We start from the raw sequence: 15,992 nt of genomic DNA on the forward strand, positions 1-15,992 counted from the left end.
AAAGGCTGTGGCCACGTGTCCAAGGTCTTTATCACAGGACGTAGGTCTTTCTGGGTCAGCCATATGTTCAGGAAGTTCTTGCGGCTCGCCGTGTACCTCTAGACTGGTCGCTGCTAGTGTACAGAGGCACATCTCACTCAGAGCTGCATTCCCAACCCTACACAGCCCTTGGTACTGAACAGGTGAGGATACACATATATGCTGAAAACAAATTTTATAATTATATTAATTGATTTGCATTTCTAACAGGCAAAACATGGAGATGGTACCAAGTCCAAAAGTCTCCGAGGGACATACAGGCCAAGGGAACTAAGGGGCCCACACACTGGAAGGCTGAGTGAGAACAGTCCAGCCCAAGCCTAGGCCTGCACTGGGTCCCAGCAGGGCAGGCTTTGAATTTGTGGGCACCTGGACACGCCTCATTATCTTACTGCATTGTGGGGGATTTGGTTTTTCAGAAGGCTGAATAACCATTGCCCTGTATCATCACCAAACCAAAGACTAAAAACAGAACTGAGCCGCACATGCTCATCTGCTCCCCCGGTTCCTGCCTAATGTGGCGAGGCACCGCAGACTGGAGGGTGAGTCTCGCTCTATCTGATTTCAGCCAATCTGTTACTGTATTTCACTCCCTGTCCTCGTGCCCAGAGGCTGTTGCAATGGGTATAAATTTAGAAAGAGAAAGATAAATAACACAGAAACGTTTATTTTAACAAAATAGGTTGTTTCTGTCCCTCTTTCTCTGTTTTGCTAAAAGAAAGATAAGTTGGTCTCCTGACTTATTTAGCCTCTTCAACATGAAATTTGGTATTCTGGGCAGGAGCTTAATAATTCCTAGCCCCGGCTCAGATGAACGAACTCCACATGAAACCAAAACATCACATGTCTGTCCTAAGTGTTCCCTAGTAGAGGGGGTGAGAACATCACGGCCCCTTGCCCAAGACCTGGAATCTACCAGTCCACTTCTGAGCAAGCACAACCTTCTAAACAAAGATAGTGCCTTTCTGGCATGGAATGATTTCTATCAGCCAACCTCATGCTAAGTACCCCGAACACATGTCATCAGGAGTTCCACAGCCATAGTTTAAATGGAACTGTTTCCTAAGGAAACGAGTGTCAGAGGTGAGAGAGAGGCTTTGGTTATGATAGCAGTTGTACTGGGAGAGACACTGCTTTGGGAAGCGCTGTCTACCTCCCACTCACAGCCTGCAGGGTCTAGTCTACTAACAGTAAGAAGCTTGCCATCAATTCCATCAACAAACTAACCGCTTAGCCCAATCATAGGAGAGCAAAGCTCTATAACTAGTCCAAGGACACATGCCACTGGCAGAAGGGGACAAAGGACCAGGTTTAATGGCCCTTCTCCAAGTCATCTTGACTGGAAACATGGCCCTCACCCCACCCCAACCTGGAAAACAGCCAGCCTTATTAGCTGTACCTCTGACAGCATCTCATACTGGCCTCTTCTTCCGAGAGCAATGGTCAGTAAATCATAGACCACAGACGCGCTTTGCAGGCTGATGAGGCGGTCACTCTTGTGCTCAGGAATCCTGCTCAGCACAGCATCTCGGTTGGCCTGGAGATGACATAGAAGAGAGAAGCAGATGGTAAGCCAGCCTACACTCCACTATTGCCATGTGGCATAGATGCCACCTAGGCTCTCCTGCTCCACAGCGCAGGTGTGAGTAACAGACCTGTCACCTCAAGTCATATATCCAAAATCCCCAGAGTACCGCAGACACAGACTATGATTTGACTCAACATGGAAGGCCAGATGTGAGCCTCTCAGCAGGTGTTTGGAGGAAGCCCTGAGAGGCTGGGCAAAGCAGAGAGCTTGCCTGGGCCTCGGCCCATAGCAGGGCTGCGCAGCTACAGCATCCTCCAAGTGAGGCTCCCTGCTGTGTCTTTCTGTGATCTGGCTTCTAGTCTATGCTGAGGACCAGGAGAGCATTCCCAGCTCTGCACTGAATGCTGTCATCAAGCTCCATGGTCCCATGGAGGTGATCAAACCTTCCCTCACTCATTGAGTGACACACAGATCCCTGGATGACATCTCCATGGGAACAGACCTCAAAGACTAATTTAGTCTTCTAAAGGGAAGCACACAACAGATGTACAAGACAAGAAGCAAGCAATTTTCACTTTGCCACAGAGGACTCAGGAGAACATTGGCCAATTTCACATCTCCATTGCTTAGTACAGAAACCCATCAGAACAGCCAAGCTTCCCCAGGTCATCTATCAAAAAGCAAATGCTCCTCATACCAACATGTTTTCATTGCTTCTAAAATTTAATTTCTCCATAGATTCCTCCAGATACACCATACAGACTAGATCCTTGATAGTTATCTCATTTTCTTTCTTTCCCCCTAATAGGGAGTTCTAAATCACTAAAGTTAGATTTCTGCCTGCTTCTCCCACCCCCAGCTCTGCTAATGAACAGGTCTCCACTCCCATCTGTCTGAGCAACAGCGAAAGGCCTGCACAGTACCCCAGTAAGAATGGCACATGAGGTTCTGGGGTCACTTGTCCCCCAGGTTGATGTTTAATCTTCCTGTCTGACATTCGGAAAGGTCACGCACACACCTTCCCTCTTGCTAATGAGGCAAAATGCCTTCTTTTTGTGTGTGTCCAAGGCATTTAGTTTCAGCCACCCATCAGAACTTACTCACTTGAAAACTCCTGGCTTTTAAATGTCAAAGCCAAATGAAACTATATAAAACAGGCCGCTTCCTACAAAGTGAGTCATCTCTTATGAAAACAAGCCTGCTTTTGAAGATTTCATTCTAAGTTTTCTTTACGCAGCTCCTTTGGAGCCCAACAAAAGACACTCTGAAGGAAGGAGGGCCTGTTGTATTTATTTGCTATAAATGTTCTATACTGAGACCAATGCCTGGAAGAAAACAAAACAAAATTGACAGATACTATGTAGGAGAGTTTTCAAGTTATTCCTAATATGTTCTCTTTTTCAGAAAGCACTGCTACCTTTTGGGAGCTATAGCTTAGAACTTTGGGCAGATCCACCAGCAAGTGCCCAGAACTCTGGCTTGGCTGAGGTACTGCAGACATACTTCTCCAGGAGAACAGCATCTGCTAGGCAGTGAGAAGTGTTACACTTTCAAATGACTTCTTGTAGGTGGAGAGATGCTGAAGAAATTTAGGCTTCTAAGTTAAAGTCAGAACTAATAAAGAATATCATTTTTCCAGACATCCAAAGAACAAGGCAGTTCCTACTTTATTCTGAAATTGAGCACATAATTTTCTGTCCTAAAAATGAAAAATTAAAGTGCCAAAGGACATTGGGGGAAAAAAAGCCCCCTAAGGATAACTTCATGTAGAAGAGGTTTACAGAGTCATGGCGTTTTGGTTGGGAAACTATGACTTCACTGGATTTCACTGTCCCCTGAAGAGATGGTTCCAGAAACTGAATACCACAGAGGCGAGCCTGACTGCCTGGAGGGGTCTCAGCACTGACTAGCCATGCTTCTATCACTTCCATGAAGGAGTAGGTGAGCAGAAGATACCACTCCAAAGCATCTATACCACACTAGGACAAGTGCTGTAGACATGTCGCCAGCCATGTTTTCCAAATTCCAAATTGGAACACCTGACCTCACAATTGTCAACAGTAACTCACCAAAAAGCTTGGACACCACAACCAACCATGTTTGCACTAAAGAAATTAACTGCCAAGTTGTGAAGAGTCCAGTACAGCTGGGAGGCCAACATGAGCTGCCTTCACACATCAGTGACAGAGCGGGTGAGTCCTGCTCTCTTGAAAACATGGCCACTGACCCACTGCCAGCATCATCACCCATGTGCTTCCCCGACACTGCCAAGGCAGAGCAGAGAATATAAATGACACCATCCCGAGTTACAAGCTGATGGTCAAGGAAAGATGAACCCGGGGCAGCCTGCTTCCCAGAGAGGAAGTGAGCCCAATGACGTCACCAGCAGCCCAGTAGAAAGCAATGGTAACTCAAGCAGTCTGCTCTTGTGAACACTTTTGGGCCAGTTTGCAGAACAAGAGAATCCCAAGTTTTAACCCGAGGCAAGAGAGTTCCGTATGCTGAAGCCTTAGCCTCTGCTGGCCACCTCTTCCCAGCACACAGCATCTGTCTCCTGGCCCTCTGTCCATAGTTTACCTCAGCATATTTCTTGCCTCCAGTTAAGCACCACATGGAAGGAGGGGGCTTTTCTTGTTTTCCTTATGATTCTTTTCCTCTATGGTCAGCCCGGTGGGCTGAAAGCTCCGAGGAGGGAACCACACAATTTACAGACGGGTGCAGCAAACCAACATACTAGGTGTGCCCTCTGCCTTAAGTCCTCATCTGTAAAAAGAGAGAAGTGGACAGGAGGCCCTTTGGGCCTCTAGGAACCTGTGTGTCTGCTCAAGTGCTAGGCACAAACTATTGGCCTGTGGTAGTTCTAACTACTTCAATGTAGCATCCCCAAGGCTTCAAGCCAGGGCTAGCATCCCTAGTGCTGTATAGAGAAGCCCATCAGACAACTAACATGCAGGTTAGACCAAAAGTCAATGTCCTAGCCAGAACAGCCTGACGAAGGCAGATCTTGGCAGCGGGGGGCATCCCCACAGCCTGAGATTCTGCAGGGTCAGGAGCAGGAGCAGGTGGAGAGAGCAGAGGGCGAGCACCAGGAAGTTCCACCCAGCTCCTCCAGGAAAACAGAGGTGAATGCACCCACAAGTGACCCATTGCAGCAGCGTCTTCACACCCAGTACTCTAAGAGGATGCACAGGGGTTCATGCTGGAGCTGCTCTCCCTGACAAGAGGATTGGACGGATGGGTGATATGCCAGGAGTCCTTCCTGCTGGTGTAGGAGAACTCAAGGTGACCAGGGACTCAGAGGCATCCTTCTTTCCCTCCTCTTAGGCATTCCTTCTGGAAATTTTTCCCTAGGCCAAAAGTCATCCTAGTGAGGGAATGGCCACCACAAGAAAGGGATTCTCAGGACGGGGGAAAGAACAATGAAAATCACATTCCACTTACCATAGATTCACTAATGAGCAGTAACAGCAGCGCCTCTTCAGTATTTTCTTGAGGACAAAAAATGCTGCATAAAGAAAACCAACTTTGGTATACGGCAATTTTGAAATAACAAGAGATACACCACTACAAGCAGAGTGCAATGCTAAAAGCGTCTCCATTTTTATATAGAATCCATGAAAAACACTGTATAATTTGGACACTTGAATTAGCTTGCTTATTTCTCTGGCAAACTGTGGAATTAATACATTTCTGCTACACATTTTAATGGCAAGCCGACGGGTGAGAGGAAATGGTAAAAACCTAAGTTAAAGGCCCAAATAACGTATGCACCTATTACAGAAGCACAAAGGAAAATCAGTCCAGAGCAACGAGGTGAACAACAGGGTGCTTGCTTAGAGTGCAGTTACACGGAGAACGTGTTTCAGTAGACAGCACCCCTCTTGCTGGCCTCCCGCTCACCGCTCTGTCATTGGGTCATTCGGACAAAACCAAGAGCAGCTGCCGGGACTGCATGGTCGTTCTAGTACCCAAAGGACTTAGGGAGCTAGCCTAACCTCGACACACGTTTCGCTCTGGGGCAGCATGCAAGAGCTGTCTTGTTAATCTATCTCTTGGTAGTTGGCTGAACTCTAAAATCTTGGATTAAAAGAAAAAGCTTTTAAGCTCAGTGTTGCTGAGGATTAGGAAACAAGAAAAACCCAAACATAACCCAATCCTCACTCTTATATCCTCTTGTTTGGTTCTGTGAGCACTTTTCAGGCTATGTAGCCACCTTCCCCCACCCCCTTCCTCTGGAGTAGAATTCTGGATGTTATCACCAACTGGGACAAACTCAACTTTCCCCCAAGAATTGAAAAGGAGTTTATAATAAATAAAAATAAACTTGGTTAAAAAAACCAAACACTGCCTATTTTGAAGATGACTAAATAAGGACTAAATTTATACCTTCCTTCCTAGGAACAACATAACAATCATTTAATTGAGATTTCCTCTCTAAAAGAAAAAAGAAAGAAAGGCAAAATCCCATGTTTTCCAGATAATTATAAATCCTTGTTCTCTTTGAAGCATCAGTAATGTTTTTACTGCACCAGAGAACCTTGGAAGTGATACAGAAAGTACAGTGCCTGGTGCAGAACTCTGCCTGTGGGGATCTCTAACCCAGGGCCATGCAGGGTTCCAGCGAGGCTAGCCTGCGGATGGGCAGTGGGATGGGCCCAGAGCCCAAGTTTCTTTGGGGAGTCAGCTTGTGGTAAACTGGGTTTTTCAGAAAACAGAACACTTATTATTCCCTGATATCCTGGCCGTGCTTACATGCAATTGGGACCTTGTAAATAAAGCAGTAGCTGGAACCATTTTTCTAATGGCTAGCTAGTCCTGCATTGTTCAGACTAATTGAAAAGAGAGAGCCCAAGCCGTGCTAATTATGACTTAACACCAGCCAATTCAGTCCATGGATAATCTCCAAATTCCATTTGAGCCATCTAGTCTGCTTAAATGCTAGGTTGTGTTATTTTTACCAGAGTTGCTAACAAGCAGTGAATTAACTGCATCTAATTTCACTTCCTGGGCCCTCCCTGGATGGCAGGTGGATGGGCATTGGGGAGCTCCAGGCAGGGCTGGGGGCAAAAGGTGGAAGAAGCAGAGAAACTGCAGAATGCAGGCCTAAAAACCATACTTGAATGTTCCTCAGTGAAGCCTTCCTGAGACCCATTTCTGGCCACTTCTTCTCTTCCTTGCTTATGCAAGATAGAGCCCAAGGTAGGCAATCAAAATTATCAGAGCCTTCCTTTTGTGATATTTTCTCCTCTGAGACCCAAGTGTCTCAGGAGGAGACCCTGGAGTACCCTGGCCTGGAGGGCTAGATCCACAGGGAGTTGCATGAAGGGCTGGGTAAGGGACAAAGGGCACCATCAGACCAAGAGGCCAGCTCCCAAGACCCAGCAGGGAGAGGCTGAGGGTGGGAGGTTGGCACGCTCAGCCTAGCCATGTGACCAGCTCCAGGGATGACCTTCAGGCAAGCTGCCCGTTTGTTTAGTTAGTTAGTTTAGATAAATCATCAATGCATCCTGTAGTTTGATAGGACACAGGAAAGGGGAGTCCTCAAGACACTGACAGTTACCATTTTTTTTCTAGAGCTTCCAGGTAAGTGTTTAGAAAAAAAAGGTTCCCCTGCCATATATGCGCATTAGAACAAGTGAAAAAGAAATCAAACCGACCCTATTCAACTGCATTTTAGCGTTCCTGTCACCTGGGGATTCTGCAATAAGGAAGCAGCTGTATAAAGGCAGTGGCCCCTGAGGAGTCGCTGTTACTCTGTGAGGCTGCAGGGGTGGCGCTGAGCTCTCTACCCACAGGAAGCTGATTCAACTCCAAGATCTAGCTGATGGCCCCAGAGAAGGAAGGGGATTTCAACTAGTAATTGAGAGCAGCTTGATCAGGGGTCAACTGGTCCAGCCGGAGGATTACATGGACCTCCCCCCAAGTCCCCTCTTCTTTGTCAACGCATACGGCTCAGTGAACCCCTTCAAACAAAGAAAGAAGTACTTGACCAGGTTAGCCCAGGTCTGTTGAGTGTTCCTCCATGCAGGGATCAGATACGTCCCATGTGGCTGGTCACCTTACATTCCCTAGGGAGGGGACAGGGTTCCTGCATCTCTGGGGAGTGGAGAGACTCAGACTAAAAAGGGAATAAGAGGAGACTAAAGAGTTCTGCCAGCAAAAGTCACTGACCCTGCAATGTCCCTTGCCTGGCCCAAACCTTTCCACAGCTCACTAGGAGGCCCAGACCCCAAAGACCACTCAACAGAGACGACCTCCTTCTCCTCTGTCTACCAGGGAGGTCACCCCAATGCTTGCATTCACGGGTCACATTCAACACCTTCTCACTTGCCACTTATAGACACAATGGTGGCCTTTAATCTCCTGCTTTGTTTGTGCTAATTTTCTAGTCTAATATGCATGTAATTATCCAAGCCACCAAACACATTTTTACAAGGGTGAAAGGCAAAACACATCTAGCTGAAACATGAATACATCCTGAGAAATATGTACAAGAGCCTTCATAGCACCATTAGTTCCAAGCAGAACAGGGAAATAACTGGCCATAAGGGAACAGACTGGCACAGTGACTTTGTAAAACAGAATAGCAAACGGCATTGAAAAAAACTACTGCTACATGTAAAAATACATGTGAACTGTTCAAATACAACATTAGAAAAACCTAGACATAAATGAATACACAATCTATGATTGCTAAGGATAGTGCAATAACTTATTGATTTTGAAGTGGAGTCTTACTATGTTGTTGCCCAAGCTGGTCCCTAACTCTTGGGCTCAAATGATTGTCCCACCTCAGCCTCCTGAATGTTGAATTTACAGGCGTGCAACTTAGCTTGATAAAACCAGGCAGAGGGCTGGGGAAATGATTTAGTAGGTTAAAGGCATTTGCCACCAAGCCAGAGGACCTCAGCTTGATCCCTGAAATCCACATGCTGGAAGGAAATGATTAACTCCTTCAAGATGTGCTCTGATCTCTATAAGCACCCACATATTTACAAATGCACGTACACACACACACACACACACACACACACACACACACACACGAGAGAGAGAGAGAGAGAGAGAGAGAGAGAGAGAGAGAGAGAGAGAGAGAGAGAAAGAGAGAGAGAGAGAACATAAAGCAAACAAACAGCTAGACCAACCGCCGGGCTAATCATCAGGACCAGTTTCTCTGAACAGGGGCAGTAAGTCCCTGGGCTTCAGGCTCTGCTAACATCTGCTTCCTGAGCAGGATGCTATTATACACGTATTCACCTAGCCAAAGTCATTGCCTGCTTCCATCCACTTCCTAGCCCATCAGCTATGCAGAATATAAAGCTCACCCTGAAAATAAGTAAGCCGAAACAGGCGTCCTCGCAAAAAGATCCAGAGGGGCACAGAGGCCTGCAACAGACCACCTTTTCCCTCTCTAGCCAGGATTTTCAACATTTTATCCTCCTTCAAATGCCAAGTGATCATACACAGTGGACAGCAGAACTTTTGAAAAGCTTGCTTTTCAGGGCAGCCTATCTTGGCCAACACTGAATGGTCTTTTGGTTTGCTGGAGCTAGAAGAATCTGAGACACCTAAACTACAGCTTCTAAATCTGTGGGTTACCCCCTCATGGGATCATGAAACTGAATTTGAGGGTCATGAGAAATCTGGTAACAGTAAAATGCATCTGAACGCTATGACCAAAGTTAATTCAAAATCAAACACAAGCAAACCCAAGGTTTCACCACCACAGAACCACACTGCAGCCTTTGTTCTGAAGGCAACATGCACACTGTCAACATACGTTATGAGTTGCAGTCTTTCTTCCATACATACAAAGTTCCATGCTCTTCCAGAAACATGATGGTTTAATTGTAGAAACACTTTTAACATTTTTCCACTGTCATTCCTCAGGATGTAAGTACCAAAATTAGTATATATTATGTCAGAGGGTTTGGTTTTTAAAATTACTGTTTGAGTTGCTGACTTGAGGAATAAAAAAACTGTTCAATGAATTTTGGTTTGAGATTAGGACAGAATTTCCAATAATTTCTGAATGGCCCGAGACACATTTCTACCATTTTATATTATGTATTTATACAAAGTGGCATTTTCAGAACTGACAATTATAAAATTAAAATACTGATCAACTCTGAAAAATGCTGAAGAAGCTCCATGGTCCATAGAATCAAATATTCAACTAAGATTTCATGCTTCGTATAAAAAAAGGTGCATCCATCTCATTAGGACACAAATTTGCCTTCACTTGTAATAAAGGGTAAAATTATGTGCATCCCAAACAACTGCTTTACAATAAATTTCTTGATTTGTTGTCAGTAAACGATTTGTATATCATCTTACCTAGCTACATGCCCAAGGTTGCATAACAATTTCTTGGGTGAGAAGGGGTAGCAAATGAGAAAGTTTAAGAGGTTCTAAGCTCAACTATAAGTCTGAACTAGAAAGGGAATTTAGGGTTACTGGCCAAAATGAAGTCTGAACATCCTGTGCGGACACCCCCTTCTACCTCCTAATGAGCCCGCTGAGAGGGTGGTGGCGCCTCCCCGCGGTGCGTTAGCCCCGCTTCGGTATTAAGGGAGCACTGTACAGGTAGATGCCCAGGGGATTTCTCTCTCCACTGAAATACCAACTAAGGAGGAGGAGGAGGCTGTGCACACCCAAATTTAGAATGCTAAACACCAATTAGTGTGGAAATCAACAAAACACAGAACAGACTCACAACAGATTAAATAAACAAAACAGAAAGTGGATTCTTCAAAAGAATAAAGAGATGATAAGCTTTTAGGTAGCCTGCTCCTGTTCACCAAAGAGAGAAAAGAGCCAGAGAAAGGATGGGTTGTAACAATGAATTCTGCAGGAAAAAGAAACATGGCCGACTAAGAATGAATATGGTGAAAAATTCGAAGGCTCTGATGAGATGGCCAAACATATAGAAAGGCACAAACCACTAGGACAGATTCATAATCAAACAGAGAACCAAGGGCTTAAAGTGGATTTCCTGAAGAAAAGCCAAGGATAGATGCTCTGTGGGAAATCTTACCTGATATTTCAAGACAATTAATACCAATTCTTCAAGTTCTTTTTTAAAATTAGATGGGAAAGAAATAACCCCCAACCCTTTTCACGTGACTAAAATGATCCAGATGCCCCCAAAGACAAAGGTTTTATAAGAAAACTACAGAACAGTATCTTTTAGGGGTGCAGGTGTAAAAATCTTCAACAAACATATAGAACACAAAAACAAATTTTAAAAGATTATATTCCGCCGGGCGGTGGTGCCACGCCTTTAATCCCAGCACTTGGGAGGCAGAGGCAGGCGGATCTCTGTGAGTTTGAGGCCAGCCTGGGCTACAGAGTGAGTTCCAGGAAAGGCGCAAAGCTACATAGAGAAACCCTGTCTCGAAAAACCAAAAAAAAAAAAAAAAAAAAAAAAAAAAAAAAAGATTATATTCCATGACCTAACAGAATTTACCCCAGGAATGTAAGGCTGCTTTGACATCTGAAAACTCTAGGAATGAAATGCACTATGATAAAGGACAAGCCTCCACAATTTGCTGAACAAAGCACAAAACATGTCTGACAGAATCTACTACTCCATGATGAAGACAGCAAACGGAGGAGGAAGAGTTGCTTTCCATCTGATAGTGGACATCTTCAGACGCCTCCAGCAAACACTGTAATGAATCCGAAAGACTTTTCCTGCCTTAAGATCAGGGATAAGATGCCGGGCAGTGGTGGCGCACGCCTTTAATTCCAGCACTCGGGAGGCAGAGCCAGGCGGATCTCTGTGAGTTCGAGGCCAGCCTGGTCTACAGAGTGAGTTCCAGGAAAGGCGCAAAGCTACACAGAGAAACCCTGTCTTGAAAAATCAAAAAAAAAAAAAAAAAAAAAAAAAAAAGAATATTAGGGATAAGGATGTTTTCATCACTTTTATTCACACAGTAATGGAGGGTCTAGTCCTACATCTAAGGAAGAAAATAAAGTCAACAGCACCTATCTTTCAAAGGAATAAGGAAAACTATATTTATAGGTGACAGGATAGCTAAGGAATCTGAAAAACAGAACTGACAAATCCAGCAAGTTTGTAACATGCAGTATCAGTATACAAAATCGATGCTTTTTCCATCTACTTGCAGTGAACAGTTATAAAATGGAATGAAGAACAAACAGAAGAGGCCGTGTTGATGGCTAATGGATGGAAGAAGCCCTACATCAGGTTCACCACTATGTAAGAATGATGTGTAATTTCTGAGGCGGGCATGAAATCCCATGCCCAAGGAGCTACTGGTAACTGATGGCTGCTGGGAAAAGGACAGTCAGTTTTCTTTAAGAATGTGGGCCCTGAAATCAAAACGACTCTGAGATACCACCTTACACCTGTTAGAATGGCTACGATCAAAAACACCAATGATAACCAATGTTGGAGAGGATGTGGAGCAAAGGGAACACTCCTCCACTGTTGGTGGGAATGTAAACTTGTACAACCACTGTGGAAATCAGTATGGCGGTTTCTCAGAAAATTAGGAATCGAACTACCTCAAGACCCAGCCATCCCACTCTTGGGCATATACCCAAGGAATGCTGATTCATACCATAAAGATACATGCTCAGCTATGTTCATAGCAGCACTATTTGTAATAGCCAGAACCTGGAAACAACCTAGATGCCCATCAACGGAAGAATGGATGAAAAAAATGTGGTACATATACACAATGGAGTACTACTCAGCAGAGAAAAACAATGAAAGCATGAAATTTGCAGGCAAATGGATGGAACTAGAAAAAATCATCCTGAGTGAGGTAACCCAAACCCAGAAGGACAGTTATAGTATGTACTCACTCATAGGTGGATTCTAGATATAAAATAAAGAACAATCAGACCACAACCCATAGAACCGTAGAGGCTATATATATAGCATGGAGGTCCCTAGGACGACTGTGGCTTATAATAAATTTCGGTTTTACTCAATTATTGAAAAAAAAATAGCCAAATGAATGGAAACACATGAACTATGAACCAAAGGCTGAGGGGCCCCCAGCTGGATCAGGCCCTCTGAATAGGTGAGACAGTTGATTGGCTTGATCAGTTTGGGAGGCAACTAGGCAGTGGGACCGAGTCCTGTGCTCATTGCATGAGTTGGCTGTTTGAAACCTGGAGCTTATGCAGGGACACTTGGCTCAGTCTGGGAGGAAGGGACTGGACCTGCCTGGACTGAGTCTACCAGGTTGATCGCAGTCCTCGGGGGAGGCTTTGCCCTGGAGGAGGTGGGAATGGGGGGTAGGCTGGGGGTAAGGGGAGGGGGTGGGAGGGGGGAGAATAGGGGAACCCGTGGCTGATATGTAGAACTGAATGGTATTGTAAAATAAAATATATATATATATATATAAAAAGAATGTGGGCCCTGGCACGTCAACCATCCTCCAGCGGAGGGCCACACATCTGAGAGCAGACGGGCAGCACAAACTAGACTTGACAGGTTTAAAAGGGGGGGGGTACACAAAGTTGCATGGGGAGGGGAGACGTGAATCTGGGAGGATTAGGGTGTATGTGTGAATATGATCAAAACACATTGTATGAATTTATGAAACAACTAATTTTTTAAATTGAAAAAAGAGAATATTATTAAAATCTAGAAAAAAGTTAAAAGTGGGTTGAAATATTTTAAGCTGAAATTTAAAAAAAATATATTTATAATAGCACCAAAAAGAACTTATGGGGCCTGGGATGCGACTCAGCAGGAGAGCACTGTCTAGTGCTCTGTGAGAGGCTCTGGGGTCCACCCCAGCACCCTCTTCTAGTTTGCTTCTCTGTTGCTATGATAAACACCATGATCAAAAGCAACGTAAGGAGGAAAGAATGTATTTCATCTCACTAGGTCACACCCCAACACTGACTTGCATATGGACTGAAGGGACTGGCAGAAAGGAGGGTGGCACCAAGAAGAACTGGCCGTTATTTTTGGAAAAGTGAAAACTCTCCACTTGACTTTGGTGATACATTCATAACCATGTGTGTACTGGAAGTCACTGAGCTGGACAGTATGTGAGTTACAGACAGTAAAACAGGTACAAACCAAACAGATCGTGTGCATCTGTATGAAATTTAGCGTGTGTGTGCGACCGCCTCTTGGAATTCTCCTTACACAGGTAGGAAGCTGATATGGGGGGCGGGGGTGAGGGGGAACGGTGTCAGAAGAGTGACAAGGCCAGCTGTTTAGAAAGCACCAAGCAGCCAGTGAAATAGGAGAGTTTCTGTCTCTGAGGTAAGGCCGCCCTGGGACAGAGCTCCACCCAGTGTCCCTGGATGAGAAGAGTAGTAACTGAGACCCTTTGTGTACCTGGCACCTAGGCTACTCAGAAGTGTCTAAAGTGGGAAACAAACCCAGACTTTGTTTTGAAGACCTAAAAGTCACTTAAAATTTGAATCTCAAATCTGCTTCTGGAAAGCCCCTCCTGAGGCGGTCAGCACTTCACAGTGAGTTAGGAGACCAGAACAGGTGTTTCATGAATCCAGACAAGGGCTGAGGAGGAAGTCAGGCAAACTGGTTCGGCAAGGCTGGGAAAATGAAGGTCAAAACTAAATTAGGGTAAGTCCCAGGGAAAAGTCAGGAATGCATTCCCTCGTCCAAATCCACAAAGCAACGCAAACTGAGTAAGGACTATGAGGGAAAGAAAAGCCAGGGGTGTCACACAAGGAGCTAGAGACGAGGCTGCCTAGGCCACAGCGTGCTCTCCAGGGTTTCCAAAGCAGCTGCTTACAGTCTCTTAGCACCTTCTCAGTGTGATAACACTGAAGAGGTCCCCACACCAATCACTGGTGTCCCTTTTCTCTTCGCAGAGATGAGAAAATGCCACCAGGCCTTGTCCTTTGGCCACAGGCAGAGGGAACCAAAGGGCTCTGAGGGGCAGTGCAGAAATGAGTGACCTTCTCCCAGCCTTGTCCTTGCCCTGCACCCGCCATCCTCCTGACCAGGGAAGACTCAGGCCTAAGAAGACAATAGCCCGCTGGCCCATTTTCCTCTAGTGAAACCAAGTCCCAAATTCAAATCCTGCAAAAACCAAAGACGTGCTAAAGGGCCATCTCTCAACTGCTGGCAAAGTATTCATTGTCCTTATGGATGGTCTGGCTAAGAAGAAGATTTTTACAAGATGGGGAATTGCTGAAGAAATGAATGCCCATGAACTCTGGCTATAGACAGTGGCTGCCGATTGTTGCCTAGTGCTGGGAATCTCATGATAAACGGAGTGAGAATCCACAGACCGGCACAGAGAGCAGAGAGCTGAGGGAGGTGGCCCAGCACTGAGAGGAGAGATCTGCTGGAGTTGTGGACAGTGGGGAGGTGTCTCTGCTGACGTGGTCAATTAGTATGCTCATCTGATTTCACACGGGCAAAACGTGGCCTGTGCTCGTCTCCTTGCCCTTAAACATTCTCACAGCCCTTCCCGTCCCACGGTCCCCAGCTGAGAACATCGAGTCCCATACTTCTCTCCTGAGTAGACACGGGCCCTGCGAGGGAGCGTGTAGGTTTTGGTGTTTGCTCCTTTCCGGAGAGGGTCATCCAGGGGTGACTGGCCGGGAGGATCCTCCAGGGGGTTCCAGTAGCTCTGCTCACACATGCCCCGTAACAAGATTTCGGCCAACTGCCTGGCTATTGTCTGGGAACACAAAGGAAGAACAGCATGATTATTAATCTGTTTTCTATCATCCACTTCATCATTATCATCAGCTGTCACTATGTGTGAGACACTATTGCAAGACTCAGAATGTAAAAGAGTCAGAATTAAATGTTTACTTCTATATGAAAATCACACCCAATTATGGCAAAAGAAAATTTAAGATGCTAAGATATTTGAACACTTTTTAAAAATATTTATTTTTAATTATGAGTAATTATATGGGGGGATATGTATACACAAGTGCAGGCAAGGCCAGAAATCCTGGGGGTTGTAAGCCACCTGACATGGGTGGGTGCTGGGATCCCAATTCCAGTCCTCTGCAAGGGCAGTGCCTGCACTTAACCACTGAACCACTCTCCAGCCCATGAAGAGTTGCTTAAGAAAGTTCATGCACTTCCAGTACTGCCTTGTCTACATTACACGTTACATAGGCTTTAGACCTCAAACAACTAAACACGTAGCTAAAAGCCTTTCCTACGAGCTCTTGGGTGAACTGCAGATGTCTTCATCACCCTATAGCAGCTGCTTGCTGCAGCTCAAACTCAGAAAAAAGCCAGGACTCAACTTCAATGATGCTATCTTGGGGAGGGGGGACGACACACACGACTCAACATGGCCAGACGTACACTCTAGATACTCAAAATGTCTTCATTCCCAGAAGAACTAAAGACCAGTGTCCTGAGTCACGCTACCACCAACAGGAGGCAGCACTTGGGTAGTGGGGTGCCCTGCTTTCAGTCCATTTGGGACCT

General features: G+C 45.4%; 1 protein-coding gene across 8 annotated transcripts in view; it reads right to left on the reverse strand.

Moving 5' to 3' along the window:
- Ttc7b (tetratricopeptide repeat domain 7B) overlaps nt 1-15,992 on the reverse strand; it is a 218,271-nt gene that overhangs the window by 101,810 nt on the left and 100,469 nt on the right. For 7 of the 8 annotated variants that reach the window (XM_028886638.2, XM_028886640.1, XM_028886634.2 and 4 more), the window contains 3 exons: nt 15,047-15,219; nt 5,009-5,072; nt 1,439-1,576 (listed from right to left, as the gene is read on the reverse strand). In XM_028886638.2, coding sequence (XP_028742471.1) covers nt 1,439-1,576; nt 5,009-5,072; nt 15,047-15,219 — 375 coding nt within the window. Of the gene's footprint in view, nt 1-1,438; nt 1,577-4,144; nt 4,971-5,008; nt 5,073-15,046; nt 15,220-15,992 lie in introns of those variants that run through there. The other variant, XM_028886643.1, reaches the window with a different exon arrangement.

The sequence above is a fragment of the Peromyscus leucopus genome, chromosome 14 (assembly GCF_004664715.2).
Source record: "Peromyscus leucopus breed LL Stock chromosome 14, UCI_PerLeu_2.1, whole genome shotgun sequence".
NCBI classification, from domain to species: domain Eukaryota; kingdom Metazoa; phylum Chordata; class Mammalia; order Rodentia; family Cricetidae; genus Peromyscus; species Peromyscus leucopus.